The sequence below is a fragment of the Ovis canadensis genome, chromosome 5 (assembly GCF_042477335.2).
Source record: "Ovis canadensis isolate MfBH-ARS-UI-01 breed Bighorn chromosome 5, ARS-UI_OviCan_v2, whole genome shotgun sequence".
In the NCBI taxonomy this organism is placed as follows: domain Eukaryota; kingdom Metazoa; phylum Chordata; class Mammalia; order Artiodactyla; family Bovidae; genus Ovis; species Ovis canadensis.
In genome coordinates, this window is record NC_091249.1 from 61,802,147 (window position 1) to 61,827,968 (window position 25,822).

General features: G+C 44.7%; 1 protein-coding gene across 3 annotated transcripts in view; it reads right to left on the reverse strand.

The window, feature by feature from the left end:
* KLHL3 (kelch like family member 3) overlaps positions 1–25,822 on the reverse strand; it is a 130,302-nt gene that overhangs the window by 61,198 nt on the left and 43,282 nt on the right. For all 3 annotated transcript variants that reach the window (XM_069592145.1, XM_069592143.1, XM_069592144.1), the window contains exons 4-5: positions 20,304–20,425; positions 9,881–10,043 (exon numbers count right to left, since the gene is read on the reverse strand). In XM_069592145.1, the coding sequence (XP_069448246.1) occupies positions 9,881–10,043; positions 20,304–20,425 (285 nt within the window). The remainder of the gene's footprint in view (positions 1–9,880; positions 10,044–20,303; positions 20,426–25,822) is intronic.

A 25,822-nucleotide genomic window follows, 5' to 3' on the forward strand; every position in this document is an offset into this window, starting at 1 on the left:
CTGGTCTTCCCACCTTTATCTTTGGTTGATAGAAAAAAAAAAAAAAACTAACATTCAGAAGAGGGAAAAGAATAAGAGGAGGTATAAGAGGAAGTGAGGAAGTACAATTCTGAGCTTTAAGAAATTCTTCCTCAGAGCTCAGAAAGCCAAGAGACAAACTTGGGTTTTGAAAAGGAAGAAAACGGAAGTGCAATGATGCATATCCTAGATGACTTGGTGGACAAACAAGAAGTACTCAAAGATAAAGCAAAGCAGAAGGTAGTCAGCCCTCTGCACTTCCCCATCTCCCACACCCTGGAGCATCGCAGCATGAGTCTGGGTCCCAACTTCAGTTGGCTGCTTCTTTGCCCATCTGGAACCTCCCACTGCAATCCCTTCAGAAATCCTCCCAGGAAGCAGTGTCTGGTGGGGAGGAGACAACAAGGGAGGTGTTGGACAGGAACTTCTCTCACTCAGGGCTGGCACACCCAGAGACCAAGGAGATTTGCAAGGCATGAGCAGGACACAAAGAAGGGCCCAGAAAGAAACTCCTTCCCTTCTCCTTTCAGCCTGGAACACAGGGCTGAGCCCTAGAGGAGACCCCTTTCTGTTAGCAACACTCAAGACACAACAGGGTAGAAAAAAATAGGAACAGGCTCCTCTGGCTAACTCAGTTTCCTGGGAAACAGGAGTTGCCCAGAAGACTCTGGACTCAGATCAGCTCTCTTCTCAGGCACTTCCTGGAAAGAACCCACTCTGCTCCCACAAGATACACTTTGAGAATCAGCTTCTGCTTTTAACACTTGTTTGGGAATTTTTTTTAAGTTTCTTTTGCTTTGCTGTTAATGTATTAAGGGAGAACGTAGTGACTAATTGTGGCTAACAGTCAGAAGACCTGGGTTTACCTAGCTCCACCTCTTATAGTCCCTTCTTTTCAGGCTCTGACTTCATTAATCATAAAATGGGACCATAAAGCCTGACCTCGATCTCCAGGTTGTTCTGAAGTTCAAAAATGCTAACATGTATTAGCCTACCTTGAGATCTATAAGAAACTCTTTAAAAATGAAGGAGAAATACCACGTGCACGTGTACCTGCATTACGAATCCCAGTTCTGCGGGCAGCACTGCTCGCCAACGGAGAAGCCATTTCCACAGCATCAGTCATCCTTTGAGACTGCAGGACCTGCCAGTGAGGCTGTGGACTCAAAGGTCTCAGAATCCCACTTTAATTCCATTGAGTTCCACAAACTTTCTAGTGATATAAGTATTGAATTTCCTAAGGCTGGAGTTTTCTCATCCACTAAATGGAGCTAATAATAGCACATAACTCATAAAGGTGAGATGGGCATTAGATAAATATATGTACAATAATTCCCATTTCCTGAGACCACTGCAAGTGCTCAATAACTGTTCATACGTTATGGGCCAAAAGCAGTGTTTCTTCAAAAAGGAAGAAGGTAGAGCTGGCGTCTAGAAGGAGACAACTGGCTTACAAAAGGGTAACACAAGACACCAGTGACTTCAACCCAAAGTCCACAGGGCCATGCCAGGAAATGCACTCCACATTCAATAAAAGAAGGCCAATTCAGAGCATATCTAGAAAACAGCAACAGCCCAGTCTAGCTAGAGCCTAGGCTGTATTTTCATTCATCTAACAAATACATACAGAGCCTCCACCAAGTATGGAGAACTGTGCCAGGCTCCCTGGGAGGTAGAAGAGGCAGACAAGGCTCAATCTTGGGGGACGGGTAGAATATGCAAGGGCATAGGATCTTTGAACCACAGGCAAGCCCCCATGAAAGGGGATTCTCCAAAATAAACTTTCATCTTATCTAAACTTATCTAAACATTTCTTATCCTCTTGCTTTTTTCCCCTTTAGGGAGGAGTGCAAACAAACCACCCCCCTAAAATAGTTAATTAGTATCTGGTTAGTTCAGTTCAGTCGCTCAGTCGTGTCCGACTCTTTGTGACCCCATAAATCGCAGCACGCCAGGCCTCCCTGTCCATCACCAACTCCCGGAGTTCACTCAGACTCACATCCATCCAGTCAGTGATGCCATCCAGCCATCTCATCCTCGGTAGTCCCCTTCTCCTCCTGCCCCCAATCCCTCCCAGCATCAGAGTCTTTTCCAATGAGTCAACTCTTCACATGAGGTGGCCAAAGTACTGGAGATTCAGCTTTAGCATCATTCCTTCCAAAGAAATCCCAGGGTTGATCTCCTTCAGAATGGACTGGTTGGATCTCCTTCCAGTTCAAGGGACTCTCAAGAGTCTTCTCCAACACCACAGTTCAAAACATCAATTCTTTGGTGCTCAGCCTTCTTCACAGTCCAACTCTCACATCCATAGATGACTACTGGAAAAACCATAGCCTTGACTAGACAGACCTTAGTCAGCAAAGTAATGTCTCTGCTTTTGAATATGCTATCTAGGTTGGCAGTAACTTTTCTTCCAAGGAGTAAGCGTCTTTTAATTTCATGGCTGCAGTCACCATCTGCAGTGATTTTGGAGCCCCAAAAAATAAAGTCTGACACTGTTTCCACTGTTTCCCCATCTATTTCCCATGAAGTGATGGGACCGGATGCCATGATCTTCATTTTTTGAATGGTTAGGAGTTCCAATTAACCAGGCTTTACTACAAGTAGCAAACACTGTCTAAGATGTAAGTTTTGGAGACACTGCATTGGGAAAGATCCTCAGTGTTCTCCCTACTTGCTGCAAGTAATAATTTTTTTCTCCAGCAAAAAAAAAAAATAAATAAAAGTCCAAGTTTTGATTAATGAAACATAACGGAACTGTTCCTGCCTATTTGGATGAGAAATTATGGAGAAGACAAGGGGCACCAGACAATTATAAATCCTTTCCCCACCAAACAACACAAATATATCTTCCCAGTGTGGAAAGGATAAGGAAACTGGGTGGCACATTCCCAGGAAAGGGACACTAGCTGGGTCTTTTCAAAGAAGCAGACCTGGACAACATTAAGGGCTTTTCCTAAAATGGCTAACATTCTAGGTATTCTATGTATATTATGTCACTTACATCTTCCAAAAGCCCAGCTGAAGCGAATATCAATATCTCCACTTTACAGATGAAGAAATGGAGGCCCAGAAAGCCTAAGTCATGATCTTAGTATCACATGGCGGTAAGTGGTAGAGACTGGTTTTGAAACTAATGCTATCTATATAGCTCTCCAGCTTTCTTTTGATTACTGTTGGCATGATGTTTTCTCCATCTTTACTTTTCACTGACTATGAATCTTCATAATTAAAGTGGGTTTCTTGTACACATACACACAAAAAAAGAAACTAATGCTCTCTATAAATAATAACAAATATTCTGATTTAAGAATCTTAGTTTCCAAAATAATAAAAGCCTGTCCTGAGCAGGCCATTTTGGTAAAATTGATATAGACATCAGAACATTCTAAGAATACTGCAGATAGATACTGCAGAGAGAGAAAGAAAATATGAATCTAACTATATTTTCTTTTTGGCATCAGACCTGGGTTCAAATTTCAGACCCTTGGATAGAAATCTTTCCCTAACCCACCTATCGGGCTAGAGGACATGATATTCTTCTGTGTTCCCAAGGTCAGCAAAATAGGAAATTAAAATCACAGTGCTCATCAACCCATCTTATCACCTGAGGTCTTTCTCTCATACTGGGACTATGATCCCCATGAGGGGAGGCTCTGTCTTATTTGAGTCTGTCTTGCTTGAATGTGAATCCTTACTGTCTGCAGATATCGAGCTCTGAAAATACCATGCTTCCATTCCCATGCTTCTTCAAGACTTCCTAAGCCTCAGGCAACCTCTCAAGCAAGTCCCAAGTCCATTCCTCCCTCTTGATGGGGTGAAATAAGCTGAAAGCTTTGATCAGCTTTTATCTAAACTACAAGCCCAGAACAAATGGAAGTGATAACTCATCTATGACTTCTTTGACCTGCAGAGATGAAATGAACCCAGTTATTCCCGGACCAGTGGCCCAGCAAACAGGTATGAGTGAGTGCCTCTGAATGGAACTACTTATTAGGTCCCAGGACTTGCTAACGAAAGGTAGACACACAAACAGAATCAAAACATTTTAGTAGGGTTTTTAAAAAACAGAGCTACTCTAAATCTCTCTCTCCTTCCCTCTATTACTCTATTTTTGGAGAGCAGAGGTAAGCTTTCTTGATCAGTACTTGGCTTTCAGGGCCTATAGTTTCTTTGCTCCAGGGAGAAAGCTCAGCTGCCACAGAGAATAACACAGATCTACCTGACTACTTCCCACAAGGGTCACGACCACCAGCCCTCAGACTCTAAATTTCACTGCCTACATTCTCCCTGGGATAGTGGGATAAGAGCTCTTGCCCTGCTGACTTAATTCCAAAAGTGTATGTACTGTACCTCCCCCTTGCTATCATACACACAGAGCAAAGGGCTGTATCAAAACTGGCCAGTTAGCAGTGTTGTTGATTCAACAACAGAGTTCCCTGTTCTCCAGAGAATGGAAGGAACAGGGACATCTCCTAAAATTCCCAGAAGGAGAACAATTAACGATAAAAACTACCTGCATCCACACGAATGCTTCATTTGCCACCTTCACGGTAGAAGCAGAAAATCAAGGGGAGGCAGAAGTGAGGCAGCGGCCACAGCAGAGAGGCTGAACTGGCCTGGGGAGTTGTGAAAATAAACAGTGGGCTCAGAGCACAGGCCCCAGAGTCAGGCAGCTTCTTCGTGAATCCTGGCATTGCCACTCACAAACTATGTGATCTGGAGCAAGTTACTGAACTGCTCCAAGGTTTCTGTTTCTTCATCTCTAAGTTAAGAAAGTAATAACTACCTCTTACAGTTTTGAAGTGTGTAGCACCTTACCTGGTACCTTGCAAGTATTCAGAAATGGCAGAAACTTCCACCGTGACCATCACCATCATTATTATCTTATGATGCCAAGCTGGAGGCAGCAATTTCACCAGATAACCCTCACTAAGTCAGAGGGTTGTGTTTTTTCAAGTGCTTTGTCAAAGTTTTTTGCTGTCCTTAGTTTAATTACTTCATTCCATGGTCTTAAATGACTCAATCAATCGAAAAAAGGCCATTTCTCTCCACAAACATGTGAAATTCAATGGTTTTTCCATCCCATGGCTGGGTGGTTTCAGCTCAGCTTTGGCAGGCTGATGTAAACACATTGTTCAAAGAATTTTAATTGCCATTTCATTAATAGGGTCCCATTAATACCCCTCCCAACTAGCTCTGCTGATGGCCCAGGCATGGTCATCCAATTACCAAACAACAAAATCCCCATAAACCTTGGCGCATGCCTCTGAAGTTAAAGATTAACCAGTCCCTGGAAACAATAACAGTGAGATATAAGAAAAAGGCTATGAAAATATGAGGGTCCTTTTCTCAGTTATCTGGTACTCAGCAGAACTATGGCATCAGCAGCTAGGGGTAAGGGTCTTTCCCAGCCCAGTCAGCTTTTAACTATGGGACTCACCCTTCCCCAGCCCAGCATAACTTATATCACAGCAAAAATATGGGGGCATAACCCTAAGGGGGAAACTGGACCCAGAGGAAGCAGAAGGGACTGCCACAGGAAGAAGAGATAGGCCCATTGCAAACAGGAAATCAACCAGGCAGTTAGGTGGAAAGAGCTGGTGCTCCAGCCCCGAGTCACGCTGTGTCCTCCTTCTCCAGGGGGCTGAAGACTAATCAGAAGGCAGTTGTCAACCTTAAAAATAGTTACTCTTTTTAGACAGAATTTGGCAGTATCTTTTAATGCATACTCTCTACGAGCTGCTTTGTGCTATATGCTAAGATGGCACCCTACAAGCACAATTTCACGGTTACTTACATACCAGTGAGTATACTCCAAAACATTATGTAAAAGAATTCCTGTTAAAGCATTTGATGTAAAAGAAAAAAAAAACTGGTAACATTAATGTTCATTAAGAAAGGACTGGTTACCTAAATTATAGTTCATTATAGTTCGTCCCTGTGATGCAACAGACAGAAAGAGTCAGACTAGCCACCCGCAGGAGTCTGGAAAGAGCTTCAAGACACTGCACTAAGGTAAAAAAAAAAGTATAATGAGCACAAAAGTCTTCTATTTGTGTAAGTTAAAAAGCGTAATATATACGTATCTTGTAGGGATATCCAAGAGAGTCCCTGGCTCCCTTAAGAGGACCTGAGAGATCAACGTGTATTTCATACCTTTGGTCTTGTTTGAAAGTTTTATCATGGATACAAGTTGCTTTTATTGAATACATTCTCTAAAGTTTTAAAAATAGTGGTATAGAAATATGCCTGCTAACATGGAAAGATGTTCAGAATATACTAAGATTTTTTTGGCTGGAAAATATACATGTGGGATGAGAGATGGGGGAAGCTGTACACTAGGGTGCTGCCCATGACCCCCTCTGAGGAGGACTATGGGGCCTTTCCTGAAATAATCACAGGTGGTTGTGCATTAAGATAGCAACAATAATAAGAACAGAAAGTTCATCTTAGAGAAGGAGCATGAACAGAATTCAGAGGCAGTTTGGGGTTGTGGACAGGCGAAGGCAGAGGCCAGCTGGCCAGAGATAGGGAAGGAGTGCAAGGCAGACATACCCAGCTGTGCGTATGTATACAGAGGAGCCACCATCAGAAGCTCCAGGAAGGGTCCTTCTCCCGCAAAGTGCATGCTGTGTTCAGCAGGGGTCATGGTGTTGACCCAAAGAGTCCCGTCTCTCCACCAGGTCCCGTGGGGCTCTGAGGCTCTCTTGCCACAGATGGCATGAACGGCAGGGAGGATCCAGGGCATGGCCCTATGGTGGCACCTACTTCTGCAGGAGGCACTCCTACCTGTCCCTCCCACACTGACTCCAGTCCTCTAAACCATGCTGAAAACAAAGCAGGAGGAGCAACCTCCCATCTGAGAGAAAAGAAAACAGGCCTCGGGTCACTCAGCTCCAAAGTGTTGGCTTGTGTGTGTGATCCCTGGTTCTGACCTGGAGGGTCTCCTTGTAGTCTGTGGGCTCAGCTACCTCCTAACTCGAGGCATGGAGCCACGGAAGCCTGAAACCACACGGGGCCAACACTGCCCCTTGTGAGTGTGATTCTGGTCAGTACCCACACGCCCACACTTAAATGGGCAAGACAGCAGCTCTGTCTCAGGAGGCAGCAATGGCAGAGCTGCCAGGCTCCATCTAAGTTCAGGGGTTGCAAAACCAAAGACACAAAGCAGGCCCACAGCAGTGGCTGAGTGTGATGGAGTAAGCACAGATTAACCATAACTTCACACTGCTTCTTCTAATGTCTCTTCATCATAGTCTTATGACCTCTGTATTACCACGCCACCTTAAAAATGTGATTTTTATCTTCCCAGTTGCACACAGCTGAGGGCTACAAAGAAAGCTATCCCAGAGCTGGTCCCAGGTTCCCCAGAAGGCCTGCACAACAGGGAGGAGACTCTCAGCCAGCAGTCACACTGACCGAGCCAGAGAAGGAGGAGGGCTCACACGTGCCGTGAGGGGCAGCCTCCCAACAGGGAAGAGAAGACATCCACACCTCACTTCCCCACCCCAAGATGACTAAACACCCCGCATCCAGCAGAGACAGCTGGCCATCTGTCTACACCGTCTGGTTGTTGGAATCTGGTAACTGCATGGCACAGACTTTGAGGTTCACACTTCCGATGGAAAATGCCAGCTCTAGCCACCGACACTCCACAGTTTCTGATTCACAGGGCCACCCTGTGTCCAAGCTGGGCCTGGAAGCCACAGAACAGAGTAGTTATAAACATAGCTCTGGAGTAAACACTGTCTGGGTTTGAATCCTGTCTCTGTCTCTTCTAACTAACCCCAACAAATGACTTCACCCCTCTGCGCTTTACTTTCCTCAGCTACTGTATGCTTTAAATGAACATAAAATGCTTAGTCTGGGATGTGACCCAAAGTGAAAGTTCAGTAAGCACTAGCTGAGAGTCATCCACCATGACCCTGCACACACATGGAGAGCACACACCCATGATGCTGCGGACCACATCACCGTGCCCTCAGGATCAGGGAGAACCAAAACCACACGGTGCTCCAAACCGCATCCTCCCTACTCTCCCACAGGTGAGCCTCACCATCAGACAGGGAGAAGGGCAAGAGAGAAAACAGGGATTCTGAAAGTAGAGGAAAGCCAGGCCACAAGACCTAGGAGCCTCTGTTAAACATGGGGAGTTCAATACACAGCCCAAACCTCTGATGACCTCATGAGCCAACTACAAAAGGGTGTGAGACGTGCTGTGTTTGGATGCAAGCATGCACACTCTATAGAGAGGCCTGGGGAGAGGAGACAGAGACCACCTGGCATCTAAGCATTCTCCCTTCTCCTCTGCACCAGGAAATGTCCACACGCTGACCTGGGCCTCAGTTAAGCCTTCAACTTTTGCTGAAGCAAAGTCTGTGCACATCCCTCAAGAAAGCAGCTAGACTAGAGAAGGCTGGACTAGTGACCACTCCCTGAGAACAGAAAGGAGGTAGGGTATCACGCCAGGTAATACAGGCACAGGAGGGACAGCAGAGAAACAGGAGAGTCAAGGATTAGGGTCAGAAAGAGTCAGAGGAATTCAGAATTAGGCAGACTGGGGAATGCCCTTCACAAAAATCATCATCATTGACATCCTAACGTCTGGTCCCATTTGTGTCCTCAGAAACAGACTTCAAGAAGGGAGAGTCTGTATAGGCTCCTGGGGTCTTGATCAGAGCAAAAAGAGGATGTTGAAAAACAGAAGAAATGCTTGTTGACTTGTGGATCAAGGGGCTAACACAGTGCAGAGACCTGGCATGTGAGCAGCTAGCAGGCCCCCAGTTAACTCCCAGACATTGGTTCCCTGGACAGGAGACAGAACAGACAGCAGCCATGCCAGCATTTGGGCAGGGGAAGAATGAGAGGTTTTACTGCAAGGGAAGGAGGTAGCCATGACCAGCTCTATCAATTCATATGACCAGACCTGTTTCCTAGGTCACTCATGACCTTCATCCTTAAATCACTACTCCCTATAAAAATCACAGGATTACAAGCTCTAGTGAGGAGAATGTCTCCAAGAAAAATAAAATGGGCTCAACAGATTATCTGATGTACTGAGAAGACTGTTCAGCATACCTGTCTTGTAAGAGTTAGTGATCATAATACTGTGTAAAAGAAAAAGCATCTAGTCACTGCCTTACTGATTAAAACAAAAGTTTTCTGATAAAAAAACAATTATAACTTAGCCCAGCTGTAGAAATATTAGAAGAATAAAGAGAGGGGAACAGTGAATGTCTATGAGGGGACATCTGTGAAAGCGCAGTTATTCTTCTGTGAGAAGTCAACAGACAACATCTAAAACTAATAAACCCCAAACCAGTCGTATAACCTTTTATTTACAGAAACAGAGGTAAATGTCAGATGAAGCAACCTTTGGCTGAATCAGCACCTGTATTTTAATTCTTTCAGAAAGGCAAGTGAGTGGCTCTAGAGAGCAAGACTTGGTATGGAAAAACAGCAGGAGACTCTTATCATTATGAGACTTGCAACAGTATTTGACTTTTCAAATGGTATTCACAGAACACTTTGATCAAAATAGAAATTTTCCTAAACAAAGATAATCTCAAGACCTAGTTCAAATTATTCTTCCCCCACAAACTCTTCTCAGATCTCCTTCCTCTTCTCTAGTGAAAATTACTGTCTGAACTTTTCATCTGGCAATTAGTCATATTCCACTTGGCACTGAGCTGAACTCCTCTATCGTTAATTATCTTTCCACCTGTGTCTTATCTCCTTGACTAAATCCTAACTGCTTCTCAGTAGAACACACTAGCCTCATAATCTTTGAGGAGTCCACCACAGACCAGGTTATTAAATTCACAGCTTGGAAAGGTGCAGCTACACTGTTCCCCATTACCTGCGTAAGCATTGGCCTGCTGCAGCAGGTCGGTGCAGGTATGCACGTCTGCAAAGGCACGGATGCCCAGGCAATTGGTGGGATGCAACTGAGACTGCAGGAAGTCACAGCAGTTCTGACGAACATCCATGAGCTGTAGCAAGCTGGCGGCTGGGAGCAGCACCTGGAAGAGAAGGTGACATTCTGAGTCACAGGATCCCACCACCAAGGTCTCATCTCCCCAAAGCGGTGCTTTAATCAGACCACGGCCAGGCTCAAGCCTTTGCATGGCTCTCCACTGCCTGCCAAAGTAAGTCCAAACTTCCCAGCCTGGCCTTTGAGGGAACCCCAGCCTTAGTTTCTGCTACTCTCCACTTCATGGACCCTTTGTTGTTGTTCGGTTGCCAAGTTGTATCCAACTCTTCATGAGCCCATGGACTTCAGCACACCAGGCTTCCCTGTTTCTCACCATCTCCCGGAGTTTGCCCAAGCACATATCCATTGAACTGGTGATGCTATCCAACCATCTCATCCTTTGTCGCTCCCTTCTCCTCCTGCCTTCAATCTTTCCCAGCATCAGGGTCTTTTTCAATGAGTCAATTCTTCACATCAGATGGCCAAAGTATTGGAGTTTCAGCACCAGCATCAGTCCTTCCAATGAATATTCAGGACTGATTTCCTTTAGGATGGACTGGTTGGATCTCCTTGCAGTCCAAGGGACTCTCAAGAGTCTTCTCCAACACCACAGTCCAAAGGCATCAATTCTTGGATACCTGGCTTTCTTTATAGTCCAACTCTCACATCCATACGTGACTACTGGAAAAACCACAGCCTTGACTAGATGGACCTTTGTTGGCAAAGTAATATCTCTGCTTTTTAATATGCCGTCTAGGTTGGTTGTAACTTTTCTTCCAAGGAGTAAGCATCTTTTAATATCATGGCTGCAGTCACCATCTGCAGTGATTTTGCAGCCCCCCAAAATAAAGTTTCTCACTGTTTCCCCATCTATTTGCCATGCAGTGATGGGACCAGATGCCATGATTTTAGTTTTCTGAATGTTGAGTGTTGAGCCAACTTTTTCACTCTCCTCTTTCACTTTCATCAAGAGGCTCTTTAGTTCTTCTTCACTTTCTGCCACAAGGGTGGTGTCATCTGCATATCTGAGGTTATTGATATTTCTCCTGGCAATCTTGATTCTAGCTTGTGCTTCATCCAGCCCAGCATTTCTCATGATGTACTCTTCATATAAGTTAAACAAGCAGGGTGACAGTATACAGCCTTGATGTACTTCTTTCCAAGTTTGGAAACACTCTGCTGTTCCATGTCCAGTTCTAACTATTGCTTCCTGGCCTGCATACAGATTTCTCAACAGGCATGTCAGGTGGTCTGGTATTCCCATCTCTTGAAGAATTTTCTACAGTTTGTTGTGATCCACACAGTCAAAGGCTTTGGCATAGTCACTAAAGCAGACATAGATGTTTTTCTGGAACTCTCTTGCTTTTTCGATGATTCAATGGATGTTGGCAATTTGATATCTGGTTCTTCTGCCTTTTTCTAAAACCAGCTTGAACATCTGGAAGTTCACAGTTAGGCTGAGGCCCTTATAAGAAGAAAAATAAATAGCAGAGTTCTCTTTCTCTACCATGCAAGGACACAAGAAGGTGGCCTTCTGCAAACTGGTAAGCTAGCCCTCACAAGAAACTCAAATCAGCTGGAACCCAGATCTAGCACTTACAACATTGTGAGAAAATTAGTTTCTGTTGTGTAAGCCACCCACTCTGTGGTATTTTGTTATGACAGCCCAAGCGAAGATAGACATTTCCTACATGGCTATAGATTAGAATCCCCCGGAGAATTTTTAAAATACTGATGCCTGGGTCTCATCCCCAAAGATCCAACTCAATAGGAATGGGGTGAAGCCTGGACAGTGAGATATTGCTAAAGTTCCCTAGGTGCTTGTAATGTACAGTCAAGTTGAGAACACTGCCCTATAGCCCTTAGTTAATATATTTACTCAGAAAGATATTTACTGAATAGCTAACACACTCACTCAGCCTATAAGATTGAGCAGAAGTCAGACCCCTGATCTTGTTCTAGCATCTACTGGAATGAGGGCATCATCCCCAAATCCATCAAGACTCAAACAAACACACTCTACTCTCCCATCCAACAGATAAATAGTAAAGAACATCTTGGGGTAGGTTCTCAGCAAAAGGAGAGCTAAGGTTCCTTTTAAAAGGTCATGAAACACATGAGTATTTATACTGTACCCTGGGAGATAGAAACAAGTTCCTGCTCAAGTGTGTGTTCATGTGTTTTTCCTAAAAGCCAGGGAAGACTAACTTGAACAGGCCACATGGGTGCTCAGACCGTCAACCCTAGTCGAGTTCCTCTGGACTTTGCCACAGCTCCCGAAGCCTGCCCTCAGATCAAAAAACCAGGGTAGTCAGCAAAGTCCTCCTCAACCCAGCTTTGCTACCCATTCTCTCCCCTACCCTGTGGGAGACACAGACAGCCTGAGAGTGACTTTAAAAAAAAAAAAAAATCAGATAGCTGTGAATAGTTTGGCTTCAGACTGCATTACTTGGGGCCCCCAACATCCATTTCACCCCAAAACAACCCCCATGTTCTGAGTCCTTGCTTTCAGCTGCTCCCCTGGCTCTCAGGGAGAGTGTCTGGGCCAGCCAGACCCCAGCTGTTCGCATCCACCAAGGATTGCCCAGGAAGACATACACGGGCTGCAGATGCATTTGATTTCTTGACTCAGTTCAGCTCAGTTCAGTTCAGTCACTCAGTCGTGTCCAACTCTTTGCGACCCCATGAATCACAGCACGCCAGGCCTCCCTGTCCATCACCATCGCCCAGAGTTCACTCAAACTCGCATCCATCGAGTCAGTGATGCCATCCAGCCATCTCATCCTCTGTTGTCCCCTTTTCCTCCTGCCCCCAATCCCTCCCAGCATCAGAGTTTTTTCCAATGAGTCAACTCTTTGCATGAGGAGGCCAAAGTACTGGAGTTTCAGCTTTAGCATCAGTCCATCCAAAGAACACCCAGGGCTGATCTCCTTCAGAATGGACTGGTTGGATCTCCTTGCAGTCCAAGGGACTCTCAAGAGTCTTCTCCAACACCACAGTTCAAAAGCATCAATTCTTTGGCGCTTAGCTTTCTTCACAGTCCAACTCTCGCATCCATACATGACCACTGGAAAAACCATAGCCTTGACTAACAGAGCACTATAAAAGTCTTTTTCTTTTATTTTCTTTTTTGAGTGATTTAAATTTTACAGACTGATTGTCCCCCAAAACAGCTCTGAACCTCATGTCTAGTTCTCTTCACCTCCATGGGCTAAGGCTAAAAATTCTGCCCCACTGCCCCATTCTTGGGCCTTGTCTCATCACTAGAGTAACCAGCCATCCAGGTTTGCCCAGGACTGAAAGACTTCCCAGGACACAGGACTTTCAGTGCAAAAGTTGGGGTGGTTGGCCCCCTTCCTCATTCCTGCCCACACAGAGATGCCACCAAGAACCTCTACTATCAGTGGTCCTGCTCCAGAGCTAAGTGCCTGCTCTCAAAGGGAAGTTCATCCTGCCTGCAAGATGAGACCTCTCCTTCATGACAGCTGAGTTCTAGAAAACATCTCTCTCCTTCCTCTCCCCTCTCTCCTTCCTCTCCCCTCTCTCTCCTTCCTCTCCCCTCTCTCTTCTACCCAGCAAGACAACTGTATATTACCATCACGTTCTTGGTATTTTCTGAACCACTGATTCATTCCAGAGAAGGAAAAAGATAAGATCACCCTCTGGAGAGTTTGAGACGGTAAATGAACACAGTCAGGCTCCAAATCTGACCACCTAAGCTCCATTCCCACAAAGCAGCTATAAACTGGGGAACTCAATTAACCTGTGAGCTTGCTCAGCCTAGCCAAACAGATTCCAGGACCAGATTAGTCTCGGCCTGCTAGTAAAGTGGAGAACCATTAACCATTCTTGCTGAATACATACCAGGAAAGGAAAGCGGTGTTCCAAACTCCCCAAATGACCTCCATAACACGTGCCCTAAACCAGCACCAGCTACAGACCCTAAAGCCAGGCCATGAGTTGACCGACCATCCCAGTTTGCTGAGACCTTGCCAGTTCTAGCACTCAAGTCCTGTGTCCCAGGAGAGCCCTCAATTCTGGACACACTGGGACAGTTGTTCACCCCAGGAACAAGGAACTTGTATTCAGTTACACTGAGAAGGCCTGGTGGGGAGGAGTAATCCAATGCTGTCCAGCATATACTCAGGTGTAGGAGCCCCCAAGGGTCAGATGTGATCAGAGGATGCAATGGACAGCAGCCCTTTAGTGCCGCAGAGAAGGAATTTTTGAGAGTCCAATCCCCACCCCCGAGATTGCATCCCAGCCAAGCTAAAATGCTGTCGTGCCAGAGACACACACCCCCTCTCCCTTGCCCTCTTCTTTACCACAAAGTCAGTTGCACAGTTTGGTGCTAAAATTTTCAACCTCATGACAACTACCCAAAGAAATGAAATAATAAATACTTCCTGAACACACTCCCTAGATTATACTTTCAGTTTTTAAAACCTCCCTGGATACAGCTACCCACACAGCTTTCAACTTCCTCACTTTTCACAAAACCCACGTGGCAGACAGAAACTCTCAGAGCTTCCCCCATCCTGCTTGGGTCCACCCCTGCCCTAAAGTGTTCCCAAGCTGACATCCCAAAATGAGCAGGCTGGTGGCTTCTCTAATTGCCCCTTCCCTCTCTTCGATCTTATGCCGTGGTCTTCCCACTGCTGCTTCACACAGGAAGGCGCGAAGAAGAGGCAAGGGAGTCAGAGTGCTGTATCCCTGCTCAATTGCTGAGTCTCAGGGATAAATAGGGGCCTGGCCCAGTGGAGCTCTGGGGGCTGCACCCAAGGAGAAGCAACACAGATCCTCAGAGGCTACAAAAGAGCGAAAAACATCCAGGAGGTGGTCTTCACTTCCCTCTCCTACAGCCAAGGCTGGAAAATGATTTACTCTTCTCTTCTCTTGCCTGCAGCTCGACTCCCTCAAGCGGTAGCAGTAACAAGATTAGGAACAAGAGGCCAAGCCCAGGTCCTCAGCTTGGAAGCAAGACTGTCCTGGTGGAACTGCTAGGGCTGTGTGGCTTGGCCCTTGGAAGGAGGCCGAGACCTGAAAAGGAGCAGTTGGCTGGAACCACTGCAGGAAGGGAAGATGACCCTGGGTTAAAAACTTTCAGCTTGCCTCTCGCTGTCTCAGCATTTTGGTTCTGGGAAAACAGGCCCTGGAATGACCCTCAGCAAACAGTTTACAGGTTCCCCTCCAGCTTGCAAATGGCTTCCCCTCCATTTTTCATGCGCAGGCCCTGTTGTTTTTTTTCTCTCCCTCGGATAACATGAAAACCCAGCAAAGGATATCCCGTCACAGAGTTTGTTTCCTTTAACAAAAACAAAAGGAAATGCCCTGCCTCAGAAAGCACCTACTCCTGGAATTTCAGAGAAGTAGGGCCATGCACAAAGGGAGGGTACCAGTCAGAGGACCAGGTGACAAGGCTGTCCAGGGCCTCTGCCCCCTGCCCACCCCCCCTCCACCACACACAGCAAGTTCTGCCTCTGCCAGCACCAGGCATGAGTCCTGCCACAGAAACAAAAAGTTACTGAGAGATAGAAGAAGGGGGTGGGGGTAGGGGTGTACAGGAGAGTTAGCAGAACTACACTGTGATTAAATATGTCACTTAGAACACTTAGAAAAAAAATTTTATGGAAGTATAGTGTCACTTAGAATTTTGACTTCTCCACTTACCAGCCATGTGACTAAAGGCAAATTACTTAACCTCTCTCTGCCTCTGACTCCTCAACAGTAAAATGAAGATAGTAATCAGTTCACTTCAGTTCAGTTGCTCAGTCATGTCCAACTCTTTGCGACCCCATGAATTGCAAGCACGCCAGGCCTCCCTGTCCATCACCATCTCCCGGAGTTCACTCAAACTCACGTCCATCGAGTCGGTGATACCATCCAGCCATCTCATGCTATCATCCCCTTCTCCTCCTGCCCTCAATCCCTCCCAGAATCACAGTCTTTTCCAATGAGTTAACTCCTCACATGAGGTGGCCAAAGTACTGGAGCTTCAGCTTTAGCATCATTCCCTCTAAAGAAATTCCAGGGCTGATCTCCTTTAGAATGGACTGGTTGGATCTCCTTGCAGTCCAAGGGACTCTCAAGAGTCTTCTCCAACACCACAGTTCAAAAGCATCAATTCTTCAGCACTCAGCTTTCTTCACAGTCCAACTCTCACATCCAAACATGACCACAGGAAAAACCATAGCCTTGACTAGACAGACTTTTGTTGGCAAAGTAATGTCTCTGCTTTTCAATATGCTGTCTAGGTTGGTCATAACTTCGCTTCCAAGGAGTAAACGTCTTTTAAGTTCATGGCTGCAGTCACCATCTGCAGTGATTTGGGAGCCCAAAAAAATAAAGTCTGACACTGTTTCCACTGTTTCACCATCTATTTCCCGTGAAACGATGGGACCAAATGCCATGATCTTAGTTTTCTGAATGCTGAGCTTTAAGCCAACTGTTTCACTCTCATCTTTCACTTTCATCAAGAAGCTTTTTAGTTCCTCTTCACTTTCTGCCATAAAGGTGTAGTAATAGTACCACCTTAAAGGCTTGTCATTGGACTCAAATGAAATAATACATTTAAAGCAAGTAACACAGTGTTTGGTACATAGGGAGTCCTTAGTTACACTGGTTTTTATTATTCATTAATACAAGCTGAAGTCAAGATTCTGATCATGCACTTCCTAAGAAATTCGAGTTGACCACATCAACAGGGTACAGCAAATTAGAGAGAGCTGGATTCAAACCCCAACTCCACCACTAGCTACCTGTGTGACCGTGGGTAATGTCCATTTCACCCCTCACAACATCAGTTCCTTCAACCGTAAGAGAAGAATCATAGTAGAACCTTTCAGTATTGGTTACAATAATTAAACAAAATAATGCATGTGAAACAAAATAATGCATGATCAACACGTGCTTTGCTTACAGTGAGTATCGATAAGAATCAGTTACAAATTGTTGCCTCCACTGTAGAAGGGCAGTTCAGTCTCTCCAAGGTATGTGTGGCTGGAAAGAGAAGCAGGGCATAATCTCCCAGCCATTTAACCAATGCCCAAGTCTCTAACCCTTGTTTTCCCAGGAACCTCTGCGTACACGCCCTCAGTGCAATGAATCCTCACACATACTGTCTTCATAGACAGCTTGTGAGCAACTCTCAACAAAGATACATCACAGCAGGAGGAAGCAGCCACATTTTGATCTAAAACTTTCTCTTAACCAGTTTTGTTTTCCCCTAAGGTCATCCCTGACCAAACCATAAAGTTACGGAAAAAAAGGAAACTAGTTCACATATACGATTGATTCCAAACTGCAGAGTTTTATTCCACATTGTGCTTCCCAGGGGAGTCCCTGCACATGCAGCCTCTCCTCACTCCCAGATAATACTGAACGCAGCAGGTCCCTCCAGGGTCTCACGGGCCAGCGGGGTCGCAGACAGGCAGAAGAGGAGGCAGGCCTGCACACACCATGCATCCTCAGTGAGGTCTGCCCTTAACCACCCTCATCAAGGTGGTAATGAACACTCTCTGCTTCTTGGGTACCTCCACTCTGGCCCCTACTACAATGGAGGGCACCCATTTGCCTGGCCACCTCTCTCCCCCTTCAGACATGTGCTCCTTGGTGAAAATGCTTCTGTGTTCACACTGCTCTCTGTGCCTACCCTGTCTGCTGGCACACTCTCCTAAGTGCTTTACCTGTAGTAATTCATTTAATGCTCACGCCAACCCTAAGAGGTTAAGCGCTATTATTATGCCCATGAGACAGACAAGAACACTGAGGCACAGAGAGGTTAAGTACCTTGCTTGGGATCACACAGCTAGAAAATGGTGGAGCCGAGATTTAAAGGCAGACAGTCTAACTCATGACCACCCAACAGAATGGGCACTATTATGATTCCTGTTTTACAAATGAGAAAACTGATCCTTGAGGCAGAATGTTAGTGGGGGTGTCAGAGAAGCTCTAGTGTTCCTCACTATGAGTACAGCTAAGATTTATTACCTTGAAAGGATACAAAGCAAAATCAGCAAAGGGAAAAGGTACATGGGGCAAATTTTGGAGAACAATAGCCACAAGCTTCCAGGAGTCCTCTACGAAGGAGTCACAGAAAACTCACTTAATCCCACCAGCAATGAACCGTGACAACACGTGCAAAACATTGCCAACCAGGAAAGCTAGCCTGACTCTGAGAGGCCAAGACGCGCGTCAGGTGTCAGTCACACAGGCACCTTCTGCCAGGCACGGACTAAAACTCCCGAGTCTCAGAAGGAGAGCAGGTGATCGGCATAAACCACATTGCTTGCACAAACAGTTTCAGCAGTGCAAGCTACTACCATTATCACTAGAGGAGTGGGAACTCTCTCAAAATCCAAGTTGCCAGACTCCGGATGAAGACTGACCTTGTAAGCGAGCCTTTCTGAAGATAGCAAGCAGGCTTGCCATGTTAACTCTTTTCTGCACATTCCTCTATCACTTTCATGTTCATAGTATCTCTAATAAAGGATTTAAAAAAATATTTACCCCCTACACATTTTTTAGGTTGACATCTAGCATTTTTCATTAAAGTTGCAACGGATATAATTTCCTGCATTTTGTAAATCTCAACATTTATATCAGTCTCAAAAGCACCTAAATGAATTTTAAAAACATGGTGATTTCATATAACTATCACCCATTTAAAAAAATGTTTTTCCACACGTGCCCTAGACATGCTTTATACTAAATTACTTTGCACTTACTGTTACTGTCCAAAAGTTATTCAGCTGCTTAAATCTTGCTGCGTGACCTAGTATGTACCCACGGCATTGCCCACTCCACTCTGGATGGGAAAGACCAGAAATAATGGAAGGGCTATGCATTTTACTGTGCATAAAAGATATTTCAGTTTTAAAAGGGCGAGGAAGGATTAGATTAGATCACTGTAGAAACTATACCACCCAAAAGTCTGTCTAGGGGCCAGAGACAAAAACAGGCTATACCCTGGGCAGGCTCTACAGGTCCAAATGCAGGGTGCCTCAGACCCTCGGTTTGCCTGTGGAGCCTGGTAGGCTACAGCCCGTGGGGTCGCAAAGAGTTGGACACGACTGAGCGACTTCACTTCACTTCACTTCACACCCCTACCAGAGTACCATTTACCACACAAAACTAACTTCTACCCATCCTTCAGTCCTCAGCTCAAATCTTATCTTCTGAAAGAGCTCTTCCTAGATTCCCCACTTCATTCAAATTGTTCCTCTCCGTCAAAGGACTTACCACAATTTATATATAAACATTACTTGTGTGCCTATTAGACACACAAGACAGATGAGTGTCTGTCTTCACCCTAGAACACAAATTCCATGAAAGGAGACAATGGAATCACCTCTGCTCACTGGTACAAACACAGTGCCCAACAAAGTGTCTGGCATATGAGAGGCCCTCAAACATTCTGGCTGGATGGAATGAATACACAGTTACCAATGTGGCCTCCCAAACACCTCAGCCCTAAAAAGGGCATGGTGTTCTGAATAAGAGAAATACGTCATGGTAGTTTGCATATCTATCATCATCTCATATATTTTAATTTATCTCTCTCACAATATAAGGTAGAATTTTGCTTTAAAATAAAAAAGGGAAGAAAAACCTTTCATATCCCATATAATTTCCATTACTTTAATAGCAAGATCCTTAATGATAAGAAATAGCACATCTTGTGTCTGCATTTGGCCTGGTGGTTCATAGGCTTCCAGAGTGGGTGACACCCTCCACCATCCCACCTTCGGAGCCAGGACACTGATGTCTCACACCCCACAGTAAGGACACACACCTTTGGGTGAAGCAGTGTCTTTGCTGATTCCTCTTTTCTAGGCTCCAGATGGCTGAGAAAGAGACCAGGGCGGCAAAAGGAGGCAGAGGCACAGACAATCCACCTCCATGGGCTCAGGGCATTTCACTGACTAACACTAACACGAGAAAAACTGTAAACAGCCTCACAAGCCAATACTCAAAATCCGAGATGAGATGATGACTGGGGAGAAGAGGGGTCACCCAGGCTGAAAGAGTTTGAACCAGCATGAGTTAAAGACTTTCTGCTCATTCTGAGGGATTATGGCCTAATGGTTGAAAACATGGGTCCCATGGTCAGGCAGGCAGGATACGAGGGTCGTTTGCCCTGGCCACGTATGTCAGGACAAGTCACCCACTCTCTTTGAAGCTTCAGTTTCCTCTACAGTTACCAACTGAATTGTTGTGAGGGTTAAACGAAATGATGATGTAAATGGGGCGTGGTGGGGAGGGGCTGAGTATATGATACACTGAGCTATTAGCTGGAGCTGAGTTTTACCTGGACGTTCTCTTCAGTCACCTCAATCTCAGCCGTATAGATATAGTCAATCAGCTTACTCAGGGTCTGCCCATCCACATCCTTGATTTCTATCTTCTTGGCTTTACTCTCAGACATGTCACCTACAGTTCAAAACAAAAACAAAATGGACATGAACTTGGTGCCTAGGATGTGCTTAACTTTCCCATGGTCTCCTACCCTGTCTTGGCAAAATAAAAGCACTATCTTTGCTCCTGGAGCCAGCAAAAGGAACACTCAGCCACAGAGTAGGACACACTAGTGGACATCAAGGTCACATCAACTTCGGGTCTGTGATCATCCACAAGCCCAATCTCAAGCATTCCCTAACTCTATCCATTGCCCCTTTTCATTTTGAAGGCAAATCTATACACAAGAAAGCATTCAACCAAGTTCCTGCAAACTTGTACACAGGGGGCCAGAGAAAGTGAACAAGATATGAACCTGTCCTCAAGGAGCACTTGGTCTAGTAGGGCAGAAATATTAAACTATATGAGATGATGAGAGATATGCAAAGTACCAGTAGAACAACTCTTTTTTTTAAACCAATTATTGAGTGCTAACTATGGCCAAGCACTGGGCTTAGCGCTTTAAACCATTGCCTCTTTTAATCAATGACTTAAGAGCATTATTCTTAACATCCCCATATTACAGATAAAGGAACTGAGGCACAGGAGCAAAGGTAATTCACTTTGCCTACAGTCACACATGTGGGAAGGGGCCAGGCGAGACTTGAAAGCCAGCAGTCTGACTCTAGAGTCCACACTAGTAGTCACTGTGGTATGCTAAATCCAAAGAATGCAGAAGATGGAGCAACACACCCTATTTGTGGAATCCTGGAAGGCCTCCTAAGAGGAAGTCATATTTGAGTTAGCTATTCCACATGCAGCAAGGTGAGGAAAGATGAGCTGGATGCAGGAACCATCAGTGCAGCGACAGAAAGGTACCAAAAGGATAAATGTGGGAAACAGTGAGAGGGTAGCATGGCTGATATGTGAGTGACAGTGAGAGAAGGAGGCTGGAGAGACAGCTAGGAGAGGACTCGCAGAGCCCAGTTAACCATGCAAATGAGTTGGGACTTTATCCTAAGAGTAGCACCACTGAACGGTTTTAAATGAGGGAATGACATCAACAGATGGGTGTCTTTGAATGAAATTTTGGACACATTGGTGGAGGCTGGACCAGTGGCAGGGAGAACAGATGGGAGGCCCTGATAACCATCCAAGAAAGAGAGAACACAGGCCTGTGAACTAGGGCAGCAGAGGCACCATGAGTGTGCAGTCCTGAGGCCCCTGACCGCAGCCTGCTCTCTCTGTACAGCGCACACAGCTCTGTCTAGAGCCAGGCTCATTCAACCAAGGTTGCTGGTTTCAGGAGGAAAAGACAGGCAAGATGTGTCCTTGTAGACTGAAATGCAGGGCAATGTGACTGCAAGAAATGGGGCTTCAGAAGTCCTTACATGAGTGTGAAAACAGAGCCTGGGCGGTTGTTTTCTGTCTGTGGAATCTGTGCACTGGAGCCAAGCAAACACAGGACAGTACAGCCCGTGGGCTGCAGACGCCCACCTCCAGGCTGCATGGACTATGCATGATTCCTCCACCAACCCACAGTTCCCAGCCTGACACACTCTAGATACAAGTGACGCCAGAGAGGGAGGAAAGATGGGGGTGCAGAGACCTATTTCAAACCCTGCGGGCTCCCACTGATCAGGCAGCGCAGTGATCCCCAGTCTATTCTCTTCTCTCTGACTGCCGGTAGAAGCCAGCAAAATGGCCTCAGCACAAAGAGCCCTGAGACAGGACAAAGAGGCAAAGAGGAAACAGGAAAAGATGGTGAGTTTCTCCTCTACCCATAAAACAAGCTTTCGCAGTCTCTCTCTTGAATATACTCCATGACAAACAAGAACACACACATAAGGAAATCAAAAGTTAAATTCCTCTCTCTAAACAGCTATGAAGATGTTCACTAGCAAAGATCCAGTTGGTAATGATACTGCAAAAGATCATCAAAGATAGCCAATTCTCAGTTTAAGAACTTGGACCTTAGAAAAAAGGCTGGGGGGAAAAAAAAAAAAAGCAACCTGACTACAAGAATCAAGAGACTCGGAAGTCTTCAGTGAGTGTGAAATCAGAGAGAGCCTGGTCTGATTGCTTGCTCTCTATGGAAGTAGAGTTTGGGAGTCAGGTTACGGTTTTATACCTTGGCGGTAAACAAGTGGAATCTCCTGAAATTGTATGAAAATATTTGTACATATGGGCAAAGTTTGATTTTCTGATGAGATGAACAATCATTTTTCATCAATCTTGAATACCCAGAAAATGTTAAGATACAGTTTTCTAGACAATGGGATTTTTTTTTCCTTGCTTCTTTATATGAATCAAAAATTTCTGCACTAAGTACTTAAAATTCCAACAGCAAGGAAAAACTGGAGAAAAATCTAGGGCCTCAAAGACCATATCTTTTCTGATGAATTTCCATTATAGGAAATGGGAGACTTATATTAATATAAATCATAAGGACTTGTAAAATCCAATTTAATATCTCTGTGAACCAGTAGAAATTACTGCATCAAACAAAGACGTCAGCTTAAACAAACCCTGAACATGTTAGTAATAATAGTTGCTACTACATGCCAGGCCCTCAGGGTTTACACACATTATTTCATTTAGTCCTTGTAACAACCCCAGGAGGTATGAGATATTGCTTCCAATTTATAAATTATAGAATTGGCATATCAAGAGGCATTTGCACACAGCTAGTTAGAGGGCAAGGCTGGGATTTCAACCTTTGGCTTAACTTTAGACCTCATGTCATTTTTAATAAATCCCTCTATAATTTAAACCTGACCCTAACTAATGACCTTGACAAAAGTAATCCTAAAGTGAAGAGTGAAAGTGTTAGTAGCTCAGTCCTGTCCAAATCTTTGTGACCCCATGGACTGCAGACTGCCAGGCTCCTCTGTCCATGGGATTCTCCAGGCAAGAATACTTGAGTGGGTAGCTATTCTCTTCTCCAGGGGATCTTCCTAACCCAGTGATCAAACCAAGGTCTCCTGAATTGCAGGCAGATTCTTCACTGTCTGAGCCACGAGGGAAGCTCATTTGACATATAACAAGCACTTAAATACTTGTTGGAGCAGAGAAAGAAAGAAAAGAGAGAGGCTTTCTCTTGACATCTCATCAGTCCACAGACTACAGTTAATTCTGAAGAAGGAGAAATCATCAAAGGCTTCTTCATTTTGCTTTTTCACTCACCTCTGCTACTTTGACAAAATATTTCTAGAGGACAGAACATAAGCCCTGTAAGTCCCTCTATCTTCAAGGTTAACCCAAGAGCCCTCTTCTGCTGATTTTTCCCAAGAGGCCCAGCCCAGCCACCTCAGACTCTGAACTTTCAGAAAAGAAGAAATGCAGATGGCCAACAAGGACATGAAAAGATGTTCAACATGACTAATCACCTGTGACAGGCACATCAAAACCACAATGAGATATTACCTCACACTGGTCAGAACAGTTATCATCAAAAAGAACACAAATAACATAAGCTGGTGAGGATGTGGAGAAAAGGGAACCCTCCCACCGTTTGTGGGAATGTAAATTGGTATAGCCACTGTGGAAAACAGTATGGAAGTTTCTCAAAAGACTAAAAATAGAAATACCATATGACCTAAGAATTCCATTCCTGGCTGTATATCCTATCCCCCCCAGAAAAAACAAACACAATAATTCAAAAAGATACATGCATACCAATGTTCACAGAAACATTATTTATAATTGCCGAGATATGGAAGCAACCAAAGCATCAATCAACAGATAAGTAGATAAAGAAAATGTGGTCTGTATATATGATGGAATACTACTTAGCCATCAAAAGAATGAAAGTTTGCTATTTGCAGCAACATGGATGGACTTGGAGAGTATTATGCTAAAGTGAAAAATGTCAGACAGAGAAAGATAAATTCTGTATCATATCATATATGCGAAATCTAAAAAATACAACAAATTAGTGATATAACAAAAAAGAATCAGACTCACAGAAATAAAGAACAAATCAGTGGTTACTAGCAGAGAAGGAAGAGGGGAGGGGATGGAGACGTACAAACTATTAGGTATCAAATAAGCTACCGGGCTTCCCTGGTAGTCCAGTTGTTGAGAGTCTGCCTTGCAGTGCAGGTAACACCAGTTCAATTCCTGGTCCAGGAGAATCCCAGTTCTGCAGAGCAAAACTACTGTGTGCCGCAGCTACTGAGCCTGTGCACTAGAGCCCACGAGCCACAACTACTGAGCCCACGGGCCACAGATACTGAAGCCTATGCGCCTAGAGTCTGTGCTCTGCAATGAGAGAACCACACAATGAGAAGCCAACATATAGCTAGAGAGCAGGCCCTGCTCTCTGCAGCTAGAGCAAGCCCCCATGCAGCAGTGAAGACCCAGCATAGCCAAAAATAATATATAAATATTTTTTAAATAAATTAAGAAAATAAGCTATGAGGATATATTGTACAACACAGGGAATATAGTCAGTATTGTATAATAACCATAAATGGAGTATAAGCTTTAAAAATTGCGAATTTTATTGTACACCTGTAACTTATGTTGTAACAGCAACTGTACTTGAATTTAAAAAAGAAAAAGAAAATGAAAGTTGTACATTTTTCATCCTCTGTTAACATCATATCCTGTTCTTTCAGAAACCAGCAATTTCAAAGTGCGTTAAATGCTAGAAAAGGAGACTTAATTTAATTTAAAAGGCTCTTAAGCAGGAATTCCTCTACCCTGAACTGTATGCAAAATAATGAGCATACAGGAGCACATATTTACTTTTTTGTGGAAAGAATCCATTGTTCTCATCAGACTGATGAACCTGACCTATTCTGGGGCCACAAAAATTTGAGTCTGGCAGAAGCACAGCATATAAAAGGAGGAAGGGGGAGAGATGGCTGAAGATACAAGCAGGCTCTGGACAACTTGAGGGCCTTGTACACCATGCAGAGAAGTTTAGACTTCATTCTAAGGGCAATGGGGAGCCCTTGACAGACTTTAAGCAAGTAAGGAATACATTAGATTTTTATTTAGTAAATATGACTATAGCTACAGTGTAGAAAACGGGTTGGGATTGACGGAACAAAATGGGGGCAGGTTGACAAATTAGAAGGCTGCTGCAGTAAACTGGGTGAAAGACGATGGCAGCTGGACTAAGGGACTACATCTTAAACTTCTTTAAATCTTCAGACTCTACCTTCAGACCAGCACCTAGAAGTCTCCAAGAAGCATAGAGAGCCCAGGAGAGCAAGGCATAGTCTCAACCTAGCAAGCACATCACATGCACCAAAGTGTGAAAGTGTTAGTTGTTCTGACTCTTTGTGACCCCCGGGACTGCAGCCACCAAGCTCCTCTGTCCATGGGATTTTCCAGGCAAGAATACTGGAGTGGGTGGCCATTTCCTTCTCCAGGGGATCTTTCCAAACCAGGAATCAAACCTGAGTCTCCTGCACTGCAGGC